The sequence below is a fragment of the Lipotes vexillifer genome, unplaced genomic scaffold (genome assembly GCF_000442215.2).
Source record: "Lipotes vexillifer unplaced genomic scaffold, Lipotes_vexillifer_v1.1 scaffold1765, whole genome shotgun sequence".
NCBI classification, from domain to species: Eukaryota; Metazoa; Chordata; class Mammalia; order Artiodactyla; family Lipotidae; genus Lipotes; species Lipotes vexillifer.
The window spans coordinates 359,017-375,879 of NW_006777677.1; the positions used below are offsets into that span (position 1 = coordinate 359,017).

Sequence of the window (16,863 nt, forward strand, 5' to 3'; positions counted from 1 at the left end):
ATCCTTTTAATGTGTTGTTGGATTCTGTTTGCTAGTATTTTGTTGAGGACTTTTGCTTCTATGTTCATCAGTGATATTAGGCTGTAATTTTCTTTTTCTGTAGTATCTTTGTTTGGTTTTGGTATCAGGGTGATGGTGGCCTCGTAGAATGCGTTTGGAAGTGTTCCTTCCTCTGAAATTTTTTTGTAGAGTTTGAGAAGGATGGGTGTTAGCTCTTCTCTAAATGTTTGATAGAATTCACCTGTGAAGCCATCTGGTCCTGGACTTTTGTTTGTTGGAAGATTTTTAATCACAGTTTCAATTTCATTACTTGTGATTGGTCTGTTTATATTTTCTGTTTATTCCTGGTTCAGTCTTGGGAGGTTATACCTTTCTAAGAATTTGTCCATTTCTTCCAGGTTGTCCATTTTATTGGCATAGAGTTGCTTGTAGTAGTCTCTTAGGATGCTTTGTATTTCTGCGGTGTCTGTTGTAACTTCTCCTTTTTCATTTCTAATTTTATTGATTTGAGTCCTTTCCCTCTTTTTCTTGATGAGTCTGGCTAATGGTTTATCAATTTTGTTTATCTTCTCAGCGAACCAGCTTTTAGTTTTATTGATCTTTGCTATTGTTTTCTTTGTTTCTATTTCATTTATTTCTGCTCGGATCTTTATGATTTCTTTCCTTCTGCCAGCTTTGGGTTTTGTTTGTTCTTCTTTTCCTAGTTCCTTTAGGTGTAAGTTTAGATTGTTTATTTGAGATTTTTCTTGTTTCTTGAGGTAGGCTTGTATAGCTATAAAATTCCCTCTTAGAACTGCTTTTGCTGTATCACGTAAGTTTTGGATCGTCATGTTTTCGTTGTCTTTTGTCTCTAGGTATTTTTTGATTTCCTCTTTGATTTCATCAGTGATCTCTTGGTTATTTAGTAACATATTGTTTAGCCTTCGTGTGTTTGTGTTTTATATGTTTTTTTCCCTGTAATTTATTTCTAATCTATAGCATTGTGGTTGGAAAGGATACTTGATATGATTTCAATTTTCTAAAATTTACTGAGGCTTGATTTGTGACCCAGCATTTGATCTGTCCTGAAGAATGTTCCATGTGCACTTGAGAAGAAAGTGTAATCTGCTATTTTCAGATGGAATGTCCTGTAAATGTTAGTTAAATCTGTCTGGTTTGTTGTGTCATTTAAAGTTTGTGTTTCTTATTAATTTTATGTCTGAATGATTTGTCTATTGGTGTAAGTGAGGTGTTAACATCCCCCACTATTATTGTGTTACTGTTGATTTCCTGTTTTATAGCTGTTATCAATCATTTGCCTTATGTAGTGATGTGCTCCTGTGTTGGGTGCATATTTATTTACTTATTTTTAATTAATTTCTTTTATTTTTGGCTGCATTGGGTCTTTATAGCTGCACGCAGGCTTTAGTTGGGGCGTGCAGGGGCTACTCTTCATTGTGGTGTGCGGACTTCTCATTACAGTGGCTTCTCTTGTTGCGGAGCATGGGCTCTAAGCACGTGGGCTTCAGTAGTTGTGGCTCATGGGCTCTAGAGTGCAGGCTCAGTAGTTGTGGCACACTGGCTTAGTTGCTCCGTGGCATGTGCAATCTTCCCAGACCAGGGCTCAAACCCATGTCCCCTGCATTGGCAGGAAGATTCTTAACCACTGCACCACCAGGGAAGTCCCTGGATGCATATATATTTATAATTGTTATGTCTTCTTCTTAAATTGATCGCATGATCATTATGTAGTGTCCTTCCTTGTCTCTTGTAATATTATTTTAAAGTCTGTTTTTTCTGATATGAATATTGCTACTCCAGCTTTCATTTGATTTCCATTTTCCTGGAATATCTTTTTCAATCCTCTCACTTTCAGTCTGTATGTGTCCCTAGGTGTGAAGTGGGTGTCTTGTATACAGCATATATATGGCTCTTGTTTTTGTATCCATTCAGCAAGCCTGTGTCTTTTGGTTGGGGCATTTAATCCATTTACATTTAAGGTAATTATTGATATGTATGTTCCTGTTACCATTTTCTTAATTGTTTTGGGTTTGTTTTTGTAGGTCCTTTTTTTCTCTTATGTTTCCCACTTAGAGAAGTTCCTTTAGCATTTGTTGTAGAGCTGGTTTGGTGGTGCTGAATTCTGGTAGCTTTTACTTGTCTGTAAACCTTTTGATTTCTCTGTTTAATCTGAATGAGATCCTTGTCGGGTAGAGTAATCTTGGTTGTAGGTTCTTCCCTTTCATCACTTTTAATATACCATGCCACTCCCTTCTGGCTTGTAGAGTTTCTGCTGAGAAATCAGCTGTTAACCTTATGGGAGTTCCCTGGTATGTTATTTCTCACTTTTCCCTTGTTGCTTTCAGTAATTTTTCTTTGTCTTTAATTTTTGTCAATTTGATTACTATGTGTTTTGGTATGTTTCTCCTTGGGTTTGTCCTGTATGGGACTCTCTGTGCTTCCTGGCCTTGGGTGGCTCTTTCCTTTCTCATGTTGGGGAAGTTTGATCTGTTCAAATATTTTCTCAGGTTCTTTCTCTCTGTCTTCTTCTTCTGGGACCTCTATAATGTGAATGTTGGTGTTTTTAATCTTGTCCCAGAGGTCTCTTAGCCTGTCTTCATTTCTTGTCATTCTTTTTTTCTTTATTCTGTTCCATGGCAGTGAATTCCACCATTCTGTCTTCCAGGTCACTTATCCTTTCTTCTACCTCAGTTATTCTGCTATTGATTTCTTCTCGTGTATTTTTCATTTCATTTATTGTGTTGTTTATCTTTGTTTGTTTGTTCTTTAATTCTTCTAGGTGTTTGTTCTTTAATTCTTCTAGGTCTTTGTTAAACCTTTCTTGCATCTTCTTGATCTTTGCCTCCATTCTTTTTCCGAGGTCCTGGATCATCTTCACTATCATTATTCTGAATTCTTTTTCTGGAAGGTTGCCTATCTCCACGTCATTTATTTGTATTTCTGGGGTTTTATCTTGCTCCTTCATCTGGTACATAGTCCTCTGCCTTTTCACTTGGTCTGTCTTTCTGTGAATGTGGTTTTCATCCCACAGGCTGCAGGATTGTAGTTCTTCTTCCTTCTGCTCTCTGCCCTCTGGTGGATGAGGCTCTCTAAGAGGCTTGTGCAAGCTTCCTGATCAGAGGAACTGGTGGTGGGTAGAGCTCAGTAAAACTTTAATCCGCTTGTCTGCTGATGGGTGGGACTGCATTCCCTCCCTGTTGGTTGTTTGGCCTGAGGTGACCCAGCACTGGAGGCTACATGATCTTTGCTAGGGCTTATGGTGGACTCTGGGAGGCCTCATGCCAAGGAGTACTTCCCAGAACTTCTGCTGCCAGTGTCCTTGTCCCCTCAGTGAGCCACAGCCACCCCCTGCCTCTGTGGAGACCCTCCAACACCAGCAGGGAGGTCTGGTTCAGTCTCCTATGGGGTCACTGCTCCTTCCCGCTGGGTCCTGATGTGATTCCGGTGTTCTCACAAGAGGGAGTGAGCGCACGTCCTTCTACTGCGCCATTGTGAACGAAACTTGATCTTGTTTTCTGTTTCATTAATTATTGCTTGTTATTATTCCCATTTTCTTAAATTCTTGTTCTTCTGACAGCTTAATTTGAATGCTTAGCTCGCTGAATTTCTTTTAATTCTTTTAATATAAGCTAAGGCCATAATTTTCCCTGTAAGGATCCAGTTGCTGAATTCTACAAGTATTGAAATTATTATTTCTATTTTTTCCATTTTATGTGTTTTAAAATTTCATTATAATTTCTTTGAAGTTGTTCAGAAGTATGTTTTTAAGTTTCTGAATGTATGCAACAGTTTTTAGCTTGCAGTTTTGTTACTGATTGTTAACGTAATTGCATTGTACTTAGTGAATATGATCTGTATGTTACTTGTCCTTTTAAATTTGTTGAGACTTGCTCTATACAAATGTTGTTCTTTTAGTCACATTGTTCCGTCTATTTTCACTAACCTTTTCTCTGTTTAACGTATCAATAATTGAGAGTGATGTGTTAAACTCCTCCACTGTGATATTGGGTTTATCAGTTTTTCTCCAGAGTTTTATGTTTCTTTTTTCATATTTTGAGAAAGTAATTATATCTTCCCAATGAGTTGAATCTTTTATCATTATACAATAACTCTCTTCGTCCTTAGTAATACTTTTTGATTAAAGTCTAATGTTTACAGTATTATATGTGTGGTATGTCTTTTTCCATGTCACTGTGTTTTTAGGTGTATCATAAACTGCATATAATTGGAGTTCTTAAAAATTGATTCTCACAGTTTCTGCTTTAAACTGGCAGTTTGTGAATTTCTTTATCCAATTTGCTGTATATTTTGTTGGATTCATGTCTTTCAGGAGTTCTGGAAAAGTGGCTGTTATCTCTTTAAATATTGCCTGTTTTCCGTTCTTGTTAAACTTTGCTGCTGGAGCTGTGATTAAACAAATTTTCAGTCTTTTTGTATTGTCTTCCATGTCTCTTAATCTTTTTCTAATATATATATATTTTTCCTTTTCTTTCTGCTGTTTTATGGGTGATTTATTCTGCTGTCTCTTGCAGTTCACTAATTTTCTCTTCAGCTGGGTTTAATTCAATAGGCCTTTGCCTCTGCCAGGACCTGGGACCATTTAAACTACCTTCAGGAGATCCCATTTATTAACACTACCTTGCCAGTGGCACAAGCTCAATTGAAGTTCTTTTGTTGTTATTGGTATTGGTGTTCCCACTCTGATTTTAGCTCATGTTTTGTTTCATGCATTTTATGTTTGTTTGTTTGGTGGGGTGGGAGTTAAGCCTTGGAAAAGTCCCTTTCTTCAAGTCTAGCAATGCTAATTATCTTTTATCCAGGATCTAAGTGTATTTATAGAGGAAGGCCCTACTAATCTGCCCTACTTATAGAAGCAGAAACCCCTAGGAATGCTTTCCTAAGTTCTTATTTTGTTGTATACATCTTATTTTCTTTAAACACACACATGCAAACAACCCTCTGAACTAAATCCTGTTGTATTTAAACTAAATGAATGTTGCAGGATTTTTAAGGATATAATTTGTAATTTCTTAATGTCTTGTCAATATGATTTAAATAGTTTTCATATGTCAGCTGTAATTCTTCCAATCTTGTTTTAGAGAAATACAAAATTACAGTGGATTTATTCTTAACTTTCATAACTAAAAAACTTCTACCCAGGTTTTATAAATGTTGTATACTAACCTGAAAGATAAAGAATGGAACCAACTTTTTCTTTTTTAATAAAATGACAAGTCAAAGATAACTCTTCTTTTCATCTAGAAACGAGTAAAAGAAAGTGGTATTTTTCTAGAAAATACAAACGAATAAACATTGCCAGAATTTCTTAAGAGTACCTGGAAACCTCATTCCATGACAGCATAGTGGATTTATTCCAGTGGCACAACAAAAGTAATTCCATTGAATTTCTGTATTGCTACAGGGGATGAAAACTGTACACCAGTTGATAACATGGTACCTTGGCAAAGAGTAGTAATCCTTTAATAAATATTTGTTAGTTGAATGAATATCAGTAAAATGATGTCTTAATACCAGTAGTGAGAATGAATAGAAGATTAAAAAAAAGTACATGAACATGAAAGAAGAGAGGGAAGACAGGAAGTGTTAAGAGATTTCATGACTGGAACTTTTAGGGAAACATTGGCTTAGCTTGTGTTTTATTAAAAGAGAATTTGTTTCATGATTTTGTGTATTTTGATGATTCATTTTTATTTGGTGATCACATTCCAGATCAAGTTTCTAACAGACACTTGGATTTTTCTCTAGGTATCTGTGTCTTCAATTTGTTTGTTTCTTTGGCCTGTTCCTTTTCTATGTAATAGATTTTATTTTTCACAAATGCAGTGTTGTAAATTTTGGAGTTTAGTAAGAGTTGCAGCTTCTAGATAAGATACAGCCTTAGAAATCTTAGCTGAATATATAGTTTTATGAAGTGTGTAGAAAAGATAGCAAAATAGTTTTCATGTGTGATACTTATAATTCCTCTTTTAACTTAAAGTCACACGTTATAAAAAATAATAAAAGTGCTAATGTTCACTAATTATATATAGCTACTTTATATGTCAACATGTTGAATATTTATACGTTGTTGTATAATGTACACACTTAAAATGTGTTTTTTCTTTTAATTTAAGGCTTTCTTCAATACTAAAAACATACGGAAGTCCTTTGAAAACACCATCAGTAGTTTATAGACAGAGGCTTTATGAATTGTTGATTTTATTACCTCCTGAAACCTATGAAGGTATGTGCCTTACACCAAAATGTTTTACTGTTTGTGGCTAACACAGTGCCTGGAAAGTAATAACTGAACAAATGAATTATATGGCAGTTATTTAGTGCTTTGTTTCTAGGAGGTTTAGGGAGTTCAGTCTTAACCCATGTGTTCACGATCTGATAGTAAATAAAATACATTAAAAAAAAAACTACTTCTTCCTTTCTTGCTGTGTTCTCTCTTCTGAGAAAAAGTCTCTAGTTTCACTGTGTGGGAGAGAATGAGGCACAAAGATTGGTCTTGAGTCTACTCCAGGGTTTTCTGCAGAATATATAATTCAAATCTATTAGAAATTTGGCCACTCCTAGTTTCCTTCTAGAGTGGTTATCTGTTGTATACGTTTCCTTCCACTATTCCATTCTTAACTCTGCCCAGATAGAGGTTTAATTTTGAACAGTATACCAAGGTATAATTGATTTTATTAAGTTTATAATTTAGGTTTTGCTTTTATTAGGCCCAGGATGGCTTTGGAATACTAGAATACTCTATTTGGTAAAATAAACTTGCCCCTATTTTACAATTAGTTCTAAAGCTTTTCTTGTAAATTTAAAGTACAGTTTTAAGAAAATACATTGCTACTACTACTGAATAACTTAAGATGCTTGTTTTAAGAGGTGAAAGCTGAAAGTTGTCTCTAATGGGAGCATCTATTTTTTTTAAAATTTTTATCATTTTCAACCAACCATATTAAGTCAATGTTTCTTCAAATCTATTTCTTGTAAAAATACTGCTTTTATTGTTTTATATCTTTATTCTGCAAGTAAATGCAATATAATATATACCACAGTAGTTCAAAATATTGATACTAACTTATAACTTCTGTCTTGGCCTTTATCATTATATGAGTGATATTGTTCCTACTACCTCTCTTCCTGGTTCACAAATGTACCTAGCAAAATGTTTGATATAAAATAAGAATTTTGTATTTACTTCTCTGGAAAAAAAGTGGATACATTGCCCTTTCTCAGAAACTGTATCAAGAGTCATTTCTGTGTGCCACGTGGTGTACTAGAAATTGTTTATATTACCCCATTTATCTTAGGATAATACAGTGAGCTAGTTACATTTTCCTCATTTGACAGATAAAGGCACAAAGAGGTTGCAAAAACCAACTCAAGTTTATGTATCCAGTAAATAGTAGAATCAAGATAACATAGATCTGTTTCATGCTGTGCTGACAATCCATTTATAAGTAACCTAGTAGAGAATAAATAGACAAAGCTTAGTGATAGGTCTGTCTCAAACTACAGATGAAAAAATTGATTTTTTGAAGTCTTCATTAAACATATTGGAATATTAAGATATCAACTTAAAATCCACAGTGTATCTCCTGATAAATGATAATATAAGTCTGCCCTTGAAGGACTTAAAGAGAAAAACAAAGTCTTGTACTATTTTCTCAGAATTGGAGTTTGGGAATGCAATCAGAAGTCTTAAAGGAATAATTAATACACTAGTATATAGATTTAAAATCAGTTCCAGAGTGTTCACTGGGAAATGAAGTCAGGAATTACTATGAACTAACTTGTTGAAAAAAGAAAATCCAGGGCTTCCGAGGCAGGGGACATGGGTTCATGCCCTGGTCCGGGAAGATCCCACATGCCGCGTAGTGGCTGGGCCTGTGAGCCATGGCCGCTGAGCCTGCGCGTTCGGAGCCTGTGCTCCGCAACAGGAGAGGCCACAACAGTGAGAGGCCCGCGTACCTCAAAAAAAAAAAGAAAGAAAGAAAGAAAGAAAATTAGGTTCTTAATTTTTATTTCCTATCTTAGTTTTGTTATGGATCTCCTTTCAAGTATTTTAATTTTCTCTACACTGAAAATTGCTCCTCATTAGCATCAGAAAGTGATGCATATTTGCATTTTAAAATTGAATCATCTTTGAGTACTTTGTTCAGGGACAGTTAGGCCAGCAGTCACTTTAAATGAGAAATGGAGATTTACCACTGTTGTCACGTTTAGCTGTAGTACCAAACATACCTTGCGTATTGTACTACCAACAAAATTATTTTTCTGAGTATCGTATACTGGTAATTAAACTAACAGACATTCCTTTAAGCAACTCTCGTCTGCTTCATTAAGTTTTTATTATCCCTGTCTGCTGTCCCCAATTCCTGTGTAACCTCTCCTTTCTCTAACCTCAGCAGTTCTCTTTTCATCCTCTATGAAACTTAGTACTTCTTACCTTCATTTTATAGTTAACATGTGTGTGTCCAGTATCTTATATCTTCTTTTTTTATATATATGAATTTATTTATTTGTTTGTTTTTATTTTTGGCTGCGTTGGGTCTTCGTTGCTGTGCGTGGGCTTTCTCTAGTTGTGGCGAGCAGGGGTTACTCTTTGTTGCGGTGCGCAGGCTTCTCATTTTGGTGGCTTCTCTTGTTGCAGAGCACAGACTCTAGGCCTGAACTACTAAGCACAGGCTTCAGTAGTTGTGGCACGTGGGCTCTAGAGTGCAGGCTCGGTAGTTGTGGCACATGGGCTTAGTTGCTCCGTGGCATGTGGGATCTTCCCGGGCCAGGGATCAAACCCACGTCCCCTGCATTGGCAGGTGGATTCTTAACCACTGCGCCACTAGGGAAACTCTTCTATCTTCTTGAAGGGAGGATTATATATAATAACATCTTTGTATATTATATTAAACACAGTTTGAATGTATGAATGAGCATGATAGTTAAAAGCTTAAGTTCTGAAGCCTGGACTGCCTGTGTTTCAGTCAAACTCTGCCATGTAACTGCTGTGTGACCTTGGGCAATTAACAGACTCTCTGTTCCTGTTTCCTTACCTAATAAAATACCAGTACTAACTGGACCTCTTGAGGTGGTTATGAAAACTATATGTAAAGCTTTTGGGACATTTACTGACACATATTACATCCTCAATAAATATTTGTTGTTACTACTCTTACCACTACTAATAATACAGAAAATAATGGGAGGTGAGCCCTTCCTAACTCATCCTGTCACTTCTAATAAGTAGACTCAGTCAAGTCTTCATTTTGTTTTGATGGTGTTGCCTAAAACCAAAAGTGAATGTTTCTCCAAGATGATTTTTACTCTTTCCTAAAGTACTTAAGTTACAAGCTAGCAAAAGTCATTTATGCTCTAGGTGGATAAAATTTTCTATTGCGAATCCATCAGAAAGTAGGATAAATATCTTTGAAATGGTAACTTAGGTCAGTGTGATAATTGGACCAGTTTTTCCAACCACATATATATAAGAGACAGCCATACGTTGTCTCATGTCTCAAGGAAAATCTCAATGCTGCCTATGAACTAGGTTGGCACCCCAAATACCAACAAACCAAAAAAAAAGATGAATCGTCCTTAGATCCAGGTTCCAATTTACAAAAAAATGCAGACATTAAAGGAACAAATTAAATTACCTTGGGGGCTATAATCTATAAAAACTTCTGTAGAACAAATAATCTTATTTCTTCAAATAAATTACGGGGAATAAAATTTGAGGGGATAACTTTAGATTGAAAGAGACTTAAGATATATCGGGTAGCTACGACATGTATACTTCACTTAGGTCTGGATTCAAACATAAAAAGCAAACAAAAACAGGCATTAATGAAGCAATTGACAGTTTGACCACTGAATGTGTATTTGATGTTTAGTGATTTTTATTTATTTAATTCATTGTATTTATTTGGCTGCACCAGGTCTTCATTGCGGCCTGTGGGATCTTTGTCGCGGCATGTGGGCTCTTAGTTGTGGGATGTGGGATCTAGTTTCCTGACCAGGGATCGAACCCAGGCCCCCTGCATTGGGAGTGTGGAGTCTAAAGCACTGGACCCCTAGGGAAGTCCCTGTTTAGTGATTTTTAAAACACAAAATTGTGATAATGAGATTGTTTAAAATGTCCTCAAGTCTAGTGATACACGATGAAATATTTATAGATGAAATGATATGCTTTCCAGAGATTGCTTCAAAATAATATGGGGAGTGGTGAGATAGTAGACTGGGAGTATAGGTGAATGAGGTTAATCCAGCTGATTAGGATGAGTGACAGTCATACACTGGGGTGGTGAGGTGTTAGGGTGTCATACGATTATGCCTTCTTTTTCTGCCTTTGTATCTATTCCTCTTTTTTCGTTCTGTTTTTATGCTTTATGTCATTTAAATAAAATGGGTGTAGTATTTATTCAGTATCTCAAAGTATACATACACACATACTTTGAGATGTCTGTTCTTATCCTTGTGACCAGCAACACATAGTTGAGCCATTTATCGGTAGGACATCCTCAAGGAGGAGATGTATTAGCTTTGGCTGTGATAGATTAAAGTTAGCTGATATGTAGATTAACGTTCAGCCTGGGCTTTTTTAACCCCATTCTTGGACCAGTTAACTGCTATTACTAAATTGCTAATTGCCCTTTTTCTCTGATTCAACAGGATACCTTTGTGCTGTCCTCAGAGAGCTGGCTGCTGACTTGACTGCCCCTGATATACAGGTGGCAGCATCCACATTTTTACTTCCACGCCTCTGTCATCAGGATGATCTTCTAATATTAAGTCCTTTGCTACAAGATACTGACCATAGATTTATTGAAGAACAGGTATGGTCATTTTTCAATAACTCTTTGGGTTGATTCAATCTGTAAACAGTGGTTTTATTTTTATTTTTGGGCACACCTTGTGGCATGTGGGATCCTAGTTCCCCGACCAGGGATCAAACCCGTGCCCCCCTGCAGTGGGAGTATAGAGTCCCAACCACTGGACCTCCAGGGAAGTCCTGAACAGTGGTTTTAAAACCTTATATGTAATTTTTTTTTTCTTTTAGCTCCTGCTTGGTAATGGTATTGCTTGTGGAAGTCTCGAATATGACCCTTATTCTATTTACGAGAAAGATGTAGAGGGAGATTCGGTGCCTAAGCCCTTACCTCCAACACTGTCAGTTATTAGCTCTGCAGTCAAGCTCTTTGGAGTTGTATGTGCTCATGTGGGAGAAGCTCAAAGGTAAACCATCTTCAGTAGTTCATTTGTCCTGAAATAACATTTCAGGATTGGTAATTGGTTCAATGAATGCATAATAGAGAACCGGTGGGTAAGAATGATGTTGTCAGAAGTTCTCATTAATATCAAAGATTTCTTATAGATGACAGGTGAAGGTAAGATTAAAGGCTCTTGTTCATTCATCTGGCTAATATTTAATAAGAAGTAATTAAGTCAATGATGAGATTAAACTGAAAACTGCTAGGCACTATTGTGGATGCAATGCTTTTCCCACATTAGCTTCTCATCTAGCTGAAAATACAAATGAAAAACTCAGTGTCACAAGAACAGTGGTTTATGAGCTATTGTTACAAAGTAAAGCAGTGGTTTTCTGCTTACACAAGGTCTCATAGGCTTTCTTACCTTGGAGGCCTTATCAAGCCATCATAGATCCAGGGATTAGTCTTCATTTTAGTAGATTTCAAAAATTAGATTAAAACAGATTAGTCTTCAATTTGGTGGATTCACTTCACTCAAAATGAACTTTGGTTTTTAAAAATCAAAGGCTTCTGGGACTTCCCTGGTGGCTCAGTGGTTAAGAATCCGCCTGCCAATGCAGGGGACACGGGTTCAATCCCTGGTCCAGAAAGATCCCACATGCCATGGAGCAACTAAGCCCGTGCACCACAACTACTGAACCTGCATGCTGCAACTACTGAAGCCCGCACACTGAGAGCCTGTGCTTTGCAGCAAGAGAAGCCACCGCAATGAGAAGCCCACTCACCGCAATGAAGAGTAGCTCCTGCTTGCCACAACTAGAGAAAGCCCGTGTGCAGCAATGAAGACCCAACACAGCCAAAAATAAATAAAATTAAGAAGAAAAAAAAAGCTTCTAATGATTTCTCATTGAGAATGAGTTTCTCAATGGATAATAACTTTCTTGGGGACCAAAATCACTTCTGATAGCTAGTATCCAGGAAATTTCTATCTGAGACACTATGTGGGAAGTGAATCTCTCCCATGGGCTGTGCTGGTTAACAGTTTGTAAATTATTAACTATCCTCATTCATTCCCATTCATTCTCTGTCTCTTTCATGCTAGACAAGCAACACGCATTTGACTAGCTCATAGCTTTTATATCATTTTATCTGTTGTCTTCCAGAGAATACCAATTAGGTAAGGAATTTACCTTGGTTTCTGATGAAGACTCACAAAAAATATTTGAATCTTGTCAGCAACACATTTCTGAAACAGGCTTTTGGATAGTTTACTTTCAATGGATAGAAAAATGAATAACATTTATGTTGACTTTTAATAGCTTCATGTCTTTATTTAAAATGATAGTATTGATAGTATTTATTCAGTATTATATGTTACATGTATATTTTGAGATTAATTTGAAGAGATGGTTTGAAATTTGTAGCCTATAGTTCACTGTGTATACTGTAACTATAAAGTTTTGGTTGTATTTTAAGATAATATATGACTAAATTATAAATGAATGCTATAGCACTAAAAGATGAGAGGAGAATCACAGTGAACTGGAATTTTCAAAGAATTGATGGAGAGGATGAGATTTGTACTAGTCTGTAACTGTACTATTATCTAGTGCATACAGTTAGTTTAAAATAATTAATTTGGATTAATACAGCAGTAAATACAGTAGATGGAACAGGGGTAGCCTTGTGGGCAAAAGATTTAAATTAAGCATGTTTTTAAATGACTCCACTAAACTCTTTTTGATAGGTCTCAGATAAGAAGTGAAAAAGAAAAGTATACTTCTTAGAAGCTTTCCTTTTAAAAAATTGATTTTATTACTCTCCTAAAGAACGTGGGGGTTTTTTTGGTTTTCTTTTTTTTAATTTCTCTCAGATTTATTGCCTAATTATAGTCTCAAGGAGATAGTTTCTTATTTCTGTTGTTGAATAAACTTTTAAAGTTTAATAAACTTTAAAATGTGCCAAATTTCTTTTTATCCCACCTGGATGAAAATAATATATAGAATGAATATTCAAGGGAGGAGAGGTTTTGTTTGTTTTAATAAAAAAGTTGAGACCTGGTGAAAGCAAAACATTCTGTTTGGATTCTAACTGAATAAAAATAGTAGGCAGTGGTTTGGAGAATTTTAAAGGAAGTTGTCTGGCAGGATCCCAGATTCAGCAACTATCAGCAGTCTCCAATGGGTGCCCTTAGAGCACCACAGAGAAACATAGATAGGAAAGTTGTTTCTAATTTCCTGTTATCCTACGTATGATACTTGTTTAAGATGGCAGACCTTTCTTCTTTGGGCCGTAGATTTGCATTTCTAGAGAAGAAATATCTTAATCAAAGTACCTGTATTCAACAAGTGAATATTTTAAAGCATTTTGTTATCGTGGTTATCTTCGTGTTTAAACAGTTTAAAAGAAACTCTTGTAGCTAACATGATGTTGTCCTAAGATTAGAAATAGGTTTTTCATATTTTATTTATGTACTTAGAAATTAAATTGTCTTTAAATCAGTTGATTGTCTTTATTTTTTATTAAATTTATTTATTTATTTGTTTGGTTTTGGCTGCATCAGGTCTTCGTTCTGCATGTGGGCTTTCTTTAGTTGCGACGAGCAGGGCCTACCTTTCGTTGTGGTGCGTGGGCTTCTCATTGTGGTGGCTCCTCATGTTGCAGAGCACAGGCTCTAGGCATGCCAGCTTCAGTAGTTGTGGCACACAGGCTCAGTAGTTGTGGCTCGCGGGCTCTCGAGTGCAGGCTTGGTAGTTGTGGTACACGGGCTCGGTAGTTGTGGCTTTCAGGCTCTAGAGCGCAGGCTCAGTAGTTGTGGCGCATGGGCTTAGTTGCTCTGCGGCACGTGGGATCTTCCCAGACCAGGGCTCAGACCCGTATCCCCTGCATTGGTAGGTGGATTCTTAACCACTGTGCCACCAGGGAAGCCCCTAATTATCTTTATTTTGACTATAGAATTCTAAAAATAAGAGAACTTCGCATCGATAATTTTAAAGCACTAAAATGTTTAAAGTTTTGGAATATCAAGATATTTTACACAGAGAAAAAGTTATTACTGATCTTGTGTATGTGTTGTTTATGGTTACTTTTCAATATATTTTGCACCTAATTGCAAAGAATGCATTACTTAATTCACCTGAAGATTGTTTCACCCTTGACTGTACATTGCAATCATTGGGACAACTTTTTAAAACGTAGATTCTGACTTAATAGTAATGGTTATGCATACTACATTGGGCACTGAAATTTTTAAAAACTCCTTAGGTAATTCTGGTGTACAGCCAGGTTTGAGAACCACTGCTAAAAATGCTATAAAATAATGTAGATTGTGAGTTGATGAAGAGAGAGGAAAAGGATAGTTATAGTTCTCAGTAGTGAAAATTTTCACCATTATACACCCTCTCTGAAAATAAAAGTAAGGTAAATGAGCATTTTCAAATTTTATGTCTTTGCTGTTTACTCAGTCACCTATGTGTTTTTATTTCATCCAGACTCAAAACTTTTAATATCTAATTTCATTATGAACTAATATTTATATGTTATAATTGATACTACTTAGGAATACCAATTCAGTATTACTGAAAACTGGTCATCTCCATCTTCCTGAAGATTCAGAATGTTTTATTGTGATCTCTGTCAGAATTTGGGGGTAAAGGGTGTAGAAAAATATTTTGGGCTGTGGTAGTCTCATTTACAATCTTTGGCCCATGAATGTGGGCAAGAAAATAGTACAGGTCAGGTTTTATTATAATGTAACAAAATTCTCAAGCTCTAACCTTAAGTATTTTTACTACTTTCAACATGACACAGTTCCATTATAGCAGGTGACTAGGATGTGATCTAATAATGATGTTTTAGGTTTTAAATTCATAAGGCTAACCATGTGGTTATCCTTAATTTTTCTTCCTGCAGGCAATTTGGGCATAAATGTATTCTTGAAACATAATGACTTAAATATAATCTTGAAAATAGGCCGAAAAAACTTTTATATGATACATAAATCATGTTATTTATAATAAAAATTAGAAATGGCCTAAATGTCCCAAACTAGGGAACTGGGTAAATAAGGTATTGTATTGCCAGACTATATAATACTAATAGCTATTTAAACTTATTTCAGTACATGTGGAGTCTAAAACTACAACGAGCTAGTGAATATAACAAAAAAGCAGACTCACAGATACAGATAACCATCTAGCGGTTACCTGTGGGGAGAGGGAAGGGGGAGGGGCAATATAGGGGGAGGGAATTAAAGGTACCAACTATTACGTAAAAAATAAGCTACACGGATATACTGTACAGCTCAGGGAATATAGCCAATATTTTAAAATAACTATAAATTAAGTATAACCTTTAAAAATTGTGAATCACTATATTGTACACCTGTAACATATAATATTGTACATCAACTATACTTCAATTAAAATAAAAAAGAAATATCACAGGAGGGCAGGATAAAAAAGAGAAAAAAAATTATTTCAGTGCAGTAATTAATAAGATGGGATTAATGTTTAGGGAAATGAAAAAGAGTTACTAACAAAGTGTATGCACTGTGATCCCAGTTTTCTAAAAATGATATCCATATACCTGGGGTGGGAACGGGACCAGTGAGAGACTAAAACAAAGATGCCAAATGTTAATAGTGGCTCTTTCCAGATGGTGGGATTATGGGTGAATTTTATTTTTCTTTCCTGTGTTTTTCTGAGTTTTTCAGGTTTATTATGATGAACAGAATTAACCTTGAAATAAGGAAATAAATATTTAACTAAATAGACTACTTAGAGTTACTGTGGTTTTTCCCCAAATTTTTAGTGATCCACCATGTTTATTATATTCTCTGAGTTGATTTTATGTATATTGCTTTCCTCAAGTCATACACATGTAACTTCACACCTTCCCTTTTTTCTGACTTGACTTCTTCCACAGCTGGGTTTTTTAAAGCACAATACCCATATCTATTCTGTTTTGATAACAGAATTGTCATTTGGAACAAAACTGTATTTGGGTCTTGTGGCCTCACCAGAATGATAGAGATTTAGTTACAGGCTCAGAGATACTATTACAAGTACATTAGAGTTGAGTAAAAGTATACCCATGTGCCATCTTCAGCCAGTCATGCCCTGTTTTCACTCACTGGGTGCAACTGTCCTTTATATTGTTCAACAAGCACATTTGACTGCTGACTACATGACAAACCTAGATACTAGAGAGATGAAGATAAATTATAAGGTCTATGCCTACCATCAAGATAGTTCACAATGGAAGAAGTATTCTTAAAAATAATTTCAGTTTTCCTGATTTAAAGGGAGAGAAGGGGGGAAAGGAAGTTCAGAGCTCTGAAGCAATGTTTCTAAACATTGGAGAAATAGGTGGGAAAAAATGGGGTGATTTATTTCATGGTTACATATTTTTACATATTTCAACAAATGGATTTTTAAAAAGGACATGAAATACAATTTATGGAAGCTACATTAAAACCCATGGACACATTCAACCCCACACCAAAAGTAATGTGCATATATTCACCATAGTTAGAATTGTGAAAATAAGAAATTTGCTCTCCACCAGTAGGAGAATGGTTGAATAAATTGTAGTATGTGTGTAGTAAAATTTGGCTTCCTGAAAATTATCAAAGAATAAAAATGATTTGAAA

General features: G+C 35.8%; 1 protein-coding gene across 1 annotated transcript in view; it reads left to right on the top strand.

Annotated features, from left to right (window-relative positions):
- Positions 1-16,863, top strand: part of HEATR5A (HEAT repeat containing 5A) — a 93,340-nt gene that overhangs the window by 33,069 nt on the left and 43,408 nt on the right. Inside the window, exons 13-15 of the mRNA XM_007451263.1 lie at positions 6,135-6,244; positions 10,672-10,835; positions 11,060-11,235. Of these exons, the coding sequence (XP_007451325.1) occupies positions 6,135-6,244; positions 10,672-10,835; positions 11,060-11,235 (450 nt within the window). The remainder of the gene's footprint in view (positions 1-6,134; positions 6,245-10,671; positions 10,836-11,059; positions 11,236-16,863) is intronic.